The sequence below is a fragment of the Lolium rigidum genome, chromosome 3 (genome assembly GCF_022539505.1).
Source record: "Lolium rigidum isolate FL_2022 chromosome 3, APGP_CSIRO_Lrig_0.1, whole genome shotgun sequence".
Lineage (NCBI taxonomy): Eukaryota > Viridiplantae > Streptophyta > Magnoliopsida > Poales > Poaceae > Lolium > Lolium rigidum.
Window position 1 is genome coordinate 151139429 of NC_061510.1, and position 7031 is coordinate 151146459.

General features: G+C 47.4%; 1 protein-coding gene across 1 annotated transcript; it reads right to left on the minus strand.

Moving 5' to 3' along the window:
- Positions 1-2299: 2299 nt before the first annotated feature.
- Positions 2300-6564, minus strand: LOC124702497 (uncharacterized WD repeat-containing protein C2A9.03-like). The gene is made up of 9 exons (XM_047234638.1): positions 6298-6564; positions 5931-6098; positions 5757-5843; positions 3563-3697; positions 3394-3484; positions 3203-3317; positions 2988-3096; positions 2813-2899; positions 2300-2736 (listed from the first exon to the last, which is right to left on the minus strand). The coding sequence occupies exons 1-9, from the start codon at positions 6421-6423 to the stop codon at positions 2317-2319; spliced, it is 1338 nt and encodes a 445-aa protein (XP_047090594.1). The 5' UTR covers positions 6424-6564; the 3' UTR covers positions 2300-2316.
- Positions 6565-7031: the final 467 nt, after the last annotated feature.

A 7031-nucleotide genomic window follows, 5' to 3' on the forward strand; every position in this document is an offset into this window, starting at 1 on the left:
CACCTCATGCCTTTCACCAGGGGTCATCCACAGCGCGACAAGTAGCACATCCATGTGAGTGAGGTAACTCCCCACTACGTGTCACTTGTCATGTGGAGAGGGTCAAGAAGAGCCCTCCAAATATACGCACGGTAGATAGGAGAACCACGATTTTTTCTAAGACTGGAAAACTTTCTCTTTAGAGTAAAAAATGAAAAATTAAAACTCGCTATTGGGAATATTTTGAAGGAGATCGAGGCAAGGCAAAAGCACTTAAAAAAAGATAGTCAAGCCTGCTTTTCATTCATTTAGAAAAAAAGGGGTACAAGATGTCTAAGGAACGGTGGAAACCACTAAGAACATCAAAAAAGAAGAGGAAACAACGAAAATTCACTTTTGAAATTGGGGGCATATGCTCCTGCTACCCAAGAAAAACATTTTTAAATATAAAAAATGAAAAAAAAATGGACAAAGGTTGACCGTATAGGAAGCCCAAGAACGCCCACGAGGTCGGATCATCGGTGGTGAAGTAGAGGCCGTGCATTTGCATCCATTTTACCGCCGATGTGGCGTGAGCCCTTTACAATAGCCGCACGCCATGCGCTCCGGGGTGGAACGCCATCCACCACCCCGGTGGCTAGCTCCTCAGCCATCGGATGGGGTCGATGTAGCCGGTGTTGCGCCATGGCCATGAGAGGAGCGATGAGATCACACGCTGGTGATCCTTGTGCCTCCAGACCTCATTGTCGACCCCGCATACGGTGTCAACTTGCCGATGTGGAACACCCTCAGCCACCCAAGTAGGAACCGCGCCACCATGTAGGGTTCCTCGGTGATGACTAGTACAACTACGGGGCTCCACCGGCATCCGAAGTTAAGGTTGAGGAAGAGGCAAAAGAGGAGGAGGAGGAGCCATGTTATTTTTTGTGTTTTAGACGCCCTGTTTAGCTTCAAACACTCAGATGAACTTGTGAGTTAATAAAGCTAAGAGCCCAACTGCCTTCCCTAATGCTTTCTCCAAAAGTCTTTGGGGCGCGCTGGATGTTTGACCGCTCCTAGCCGCGCCCCAAAACTTTTTTCCATCCGGCGTGGTCCAGTTCCCGCTACACATGGGATGCTACGGGGATGACGGACACAACCAAAAGCAGCGTCGTGAGTGGTGGTCCAACCTCATCAGCCACACAGGATTGTCGCGCACCCGTCACCTACCTCTTGCCAACACGAATTAATTTTAGCAGTGATATTTTAGTTTCCCCATACACGTAGGGAGACGTCCCGTCACTGCTTGTCATATGTGCCAACATTAATGGGCGTCACCGCCCCCTCGCCTGCCTCCGACATATAAAATAGGGTGCTCGCCCGTCGCCCCTCACACACAAACTTACCGCCGCGCATCCACAACCCGAGCCCCCACCACCCACCTTCCTCCGCACGCGCTCCATGGCGGATTCAACATGCCACGGTCGAGGACATGGCCACCGAGACCGTGGAAGGGGCAGGGCGATCGTGCTGCACACTCTTAGTCGCCCGAGGAAGAGGAGATGAAGTGCACCCACAACAAGTACTTTGAGCTCGTTGTCCTCATCAACGACAACCCTTTCGGCAAGAAAAAGCTCCCGAACAAATTAGGCGAATTTCTCGTCGGCAAGGAGCCGGCCAAGGTGACCCTGCAGGCAAGATGTTTCGTGGAGGTCTTGTTCGAGGGGGATGCAAGATGTACCCCATACTGGCTGAAAGAAGTTTGCCCGCATCCACGATGTCAAGGTCAACTGCTTGGTAAACTTCTTCTACGAAGGCGACTTCGAGATGAGTGTTAAGGTGTTTGATAACAAATCTTGTCGTATCCACTATCACACCGATGACTTGGACAACAATAGTGAAGACGACATCTTAGCGATGACTTTGACAATGATAGTGAAGACGACATCAACAAAGAAGATGAGGGCCAGCAGGACCTCTAGTTTAGGTTTTTGTGCCCTCCATTAGTGTGTTTCAAGGTTTATGGATGTTCAATGTTTTTTCATATGAAAGTGATGAAACATTTTCAAATGTTTTTTCATATGAAAGTGATGAAACATTTCCAAAATTACGAATAAAATGTTAATTTTAAACAAATAAAACGTTAATTTTAAATAAAAGATTGCTAGATGTCGCGTATCGATGCATTAGCCTCACAAAAACCAAAGCTAATAGATACATCAGCATAAAGTGCAGCAGACTCTACATACAGTATACACAGGACTTGACGAGGCGACCACAGCTACAGCCTACAGGCAACAACCTCGAGCTAGCAGCACAAGATTGGCACGCCGAGAATGCAGCTTGTTATACTGTACTTCAGAAGTAGCAGTCGAGGTAGCCGTGCTGGCGCTGCCTGCGGAACTCCAGCAGGCTGCCGTACGTCCTGTCGGCGACGCCCACGAAGAGCGCCTCGGCGCCGTCGTCCGGGCTGAAGGACACGCCGGCGATCTCCCCGAACAGGTCGATCTCCTGCGCGCGGGCATACCCGGCAGCGACGTCGTACACGTGGACGAAGTCGGCCGGCTCAGACGCCGCCAGGAACCTGCCGTCCGGCGAGAACTTGAGCCCCCTGACGGCGCCGATCCTCCCCTCCAGCACCGCGAACGCCTCCGACGGGTTGCGCACGTCCCACAGCCGGCACGTCCTGTCCTGGTTCCCCGTGGCCACGACGCGCCCGTCCGGGTGCCACGCCGACGCGAACGAGTAGTCCTTGTGGCCGCGCAGGCTCGCGATTTCCTGGACGGCATCCACACGCCATTAGCAGCCAGAGCAAAATGCAGACTCTTCTAAGCAAAATTGTGTACTACTGTACCTTTCCGGACTGGGAGTCGGCGATGATGAAGTCGGAGCTATCACCGAGAACCGCGAGCAGCTTCCCGTCGGGACTGACGGACATGTTCTGCATCACAACTCCATGGCATGAGATACTAAAAACAGTGGAACGATGCAGATAACTTGAGCAGCTCATCACGACAGGGCACACTCACATTGACCGACCATGGGAACGAGAACCCGGTGAGCAGGCTGTACTTCTCCGTGTCAAAAGTTCTGACAACGCAATCGTTGTTCGCCGCCATTACTCTGGTAGCGCCGCCACTGCATCACGGAAAGACACGAATTCAGTTAGCAAAACAGTTTCAATGATTGACATGATCGATCATTGCCCAGATTGGGAAGACAGATTGGCAATTGGTTTGCTCACTTGGGTGATTCGTAGATCTCGACAGCGTTGGTGATGGATTTTTTGTTGCCGGTCAGATTCGTACAGAACGCTACTCCAGGTTGGTCGACATGCTGACACAAAACAGCACCGTCAGCTAAGGAGATTCATAACAACATCCATATTCCATAGGTCTGCACTTCGTGCCTAATCATCCTACCTTGCAGATGAACTCCCCTGGAAACCACCAGCCACCAGGAGATTGTCTTTCACTGCCATGGTGCTGATCTGCACTCTTGACAAGGGTCGAGCTCCACGGACAGTCTGTTAACGCAAAAATGCAAGTTGTGGATTAGACATTGATCGGCATTCCGATGATAGCTGCTAGGTGCGGTGGATCACCTGAGTTGGAGCAACTTGGCCTGCAACATTAAGCACTTCTTTTCCGCTCTGGACCAGAGATGACCAGTGCATCACAGAGTAGTTCTGCATCACGTACACATCATGCTTGGAAGTTGCCCACAGGAGGTTTCTCAGCTGCAGATGTTGAAGCGTATGGTCAGAGGATTTATACCACAAGACACTGCAGAGATGCGATGATGCAAGTAAGCGCCACTCTATTCAACTGGTTACCACGTTGAATATACTTCGATTCACATTAAAGCCAGAACATATCATTATCTAGTTCAGTTGATTTCTCTGCAACCAGATGTTCATATTACGACAACAAACGAGGAATGTCACCAAGGCAGGACATAAGAATGAACTTCTATAAGAATTCAGTTTCAGGAAGTTAAAATTATCTGTTGCCACCGTTAAAATTCAGTGCTCCTTAAAGTTCAGTAAAGAGCTACAGTTCTGCAAGTATGAGTATACTTTCCAAGCCATGTAAGCAGTTAGTCTGAACCCCAGCTTAAAGCTCAAGCTAGGTAGACATTTCGGTTCGTATGCGTTGGGCTCACAAGAACAGTATACAAGGAGACATATTTGCACACCGTCACAATACGAGTCACCCAACAAAAACGAAGTGTTCGATAATAAAAGTGGACGGCAGTATCTAATTTATTAATTAGTCCTCTTCTCGTGTGCAACCTGCAAAAGGGGATTCATAGACACAATTCTTCTTTGCCTGTAATAGAACCATCACCTCATACTTCCATGGTGATCTTTAGTAGCGTTGACTGCTGAGGGTGCTCATCCACTTGCTTGCGGACCTGATATATGAGACGAAGGTATATCGCAGCTTCCTATTATCACTGGTAAACTCTGAGACCAAAACTACAACTCCAGCTGAAGATATTCTGATCCGAGTAGTCATAAGACCTGCAACAAATGTTATGCATGTGTACACGGAGGAGGCATGAATAACAACATATAACTGGATCAAATAAGATATAACGTAACAGAAAATAAGATATAAACACAACGGACTGGGAAAACGAGGGATGTTCAACCAATCACAATACAAGCCCCCGCAAAAAAAAAAAAATCACAATACAAGCCAACGATATTTTACTTTCGTTTTGGAAACAAAGGCCAGCAAATGTCCAAAGCATGTGTTTGGTCCAAATTAAGGCCACCTGGTCAGTTCATTTTGTTCGGGTGAAGAGATGCTGGTAGTTCTCGCATACTAAAAGGTGTCGACAAGAAAAATTGAAATTTGTAAGACCAGAATATTTGCAGCATATTAAAATAAAGATTTGGAAGAATCAACTCCTGTTAGTGTGACGTTTTGCTAGATGACTAAACGTGCCTAACTGTGGTGAGGGGGCAAACCTTCACTAGCATAATTAAGAACACTTACTTATGTTATGTGAACAAGTAAATAAGCAATCCATCTCTGCAATAGTCATCAGTAGCTACACAGCGATGCAGAGAAACAAATAACTGAAAGAAGGCCCTCTGCATCACACAATAGCTCCATCTGTTGCCCTTGTGGTAGGTTAGTAAACGGCGATTGACCAAGTAAATGACTCCCTTCTCCCGGAGGACCAGCCTGCAACCGGCTGCTGATGGTTGCTCGGGACTTCTTTTTTTGGATGGCGGCACATTAATAGACTAGGAAATGGATAGTCCCAATTGTCAAAAAAAAAAGGAAATGGATAGTCCCTTTTTGTGTCACATTTTCTCTTGGTTGATTCATGTTTTGATCTTATCTGATCATTGATTGTAAAGTCTGAATATATTTTTAGCCGTACTTTGAAATAAATGAGAAGCCATACGTATCGATTGATGCGGAGGCTAGGCCTCCATTTCGGAAAAGAGAAGTAAATGACTCCTGTATCATTTTTCTGAATTAGCTCTCGTTTTATTTTTTTTTTTTTCCAAACGATCCAACAGGGATCGAATTTTCATTATCAAAGGAGATAACGAAAATACATCAGAGTTCATTAGCTCTCGTTTTATGAATAAGAAATGCTGCGTCCACTTGCAGATGCCGGGGCTCGTTCCTCCTTTCGAAAAATAATCACTACAGGGAGAATCGGCCGAGCTAATCCAAACGATAAATTTTCCAAAAATTTGTATGCAGGTGCAAGTTCACACTTTCTCATACGCATATGAGTATCTGAAAAGAGATTTCCAAGAAATTCGGTACCTGAAAGTGCACTATCGTTGGCTTGACATGCCTTGTATTCGAGTGAAAATCGTAGAAGCTGTCTCTTCTCTCCACTCGTTGGCACACCTATAATCAGAAATGATTGGCAGGACCAAACACAGTTAACAAGGAGAACGTAGTTTACAAAAGATGAGCAGGGGATCTCGCTCTTACCTTTTCAGGTCCATCCCGCGGCCTAGCGAGGCTCTCGTAGTTCTTGTACTGTGTGAGCCTCACCTGACGGTACTGATCCCTGGTGTAGTTCAACGTCTCCCAGGGTATCCCCTGCATGTCCTTCCCTTGTCTGAACTCCAAGGCCGAAGTGGCATCCATCTGCTTATCCTACGACATGAAAATAAAACTTGTTAGAACAAGCAAAGTGAAGTCGCTGTGCCGCTCATTTATCGACAGCCTGGGAGCTCAGGAGACGGTGTTCTAGTTTGACCTTTGCAGGTATCAGGTGAGATTTCGCTTCTCAGGTATCAACCTTACTCGTCTCAGCACTCAGCAGTGATGCAAAGAGAGGATTCTGGCATCATACCATGTGGGATCGCGAAGTGCCGCCGGAGGTTTGGAACCCTTCGCCGCCGGCATCGTCGTCGAACTCGAAGCCGTAATCGTCGCCGGCGCCGACCACCTCCAAATCGTTTTGCAAATCATGCGACATCACCGGACCGACACCGAATTGCAGAAGGCCTGAATCGACGAACACAGAACTCCGGACAAACCAAAACAAGAAGAAGATCTCTATCGACTTGGTTGAGTGTCTGATCGGTGAGCAGTGAGCAGAAGAAGCAGAGCGGGGAAGCGTGATGGAGAAAGCTTAACCCCTAGCCTCGCTGGTGTTTATATAGGTGGCGGGCGGGGTTGGCGTTAACGGGCGGGCGATCGCCGTTTACGACGGGGCGGTGGAAGGAGGCGGGCCCCGGAGTGGGTAAGGTTGCTGTCTCGTTGCCCGCGCGCATGGCTCGGACGAGGCGTCTAGACACGGCGCTGTCCACATGTCACGCTGCATGGTTCCCACGAGTGTGTGCGGCTATCGCGGCAGATTTTGGCCCTTCCTCGCGCTTGGCACCATACTACTGTACTTCCACGTGCATCAGTGCTCCTGCTATTTTTTTTAAAAAAATCATATTTTTAAGTTTTAAAAAGTTTAGAAAAAATTATGGTGTAGCCAAAAAAAAATCCAATAAATGTATAAAATTTAAATTTCAAATACAAAATATTATGGGCTACATAAAAATTACAAACGTGTAGATCTGGATATGCATATTT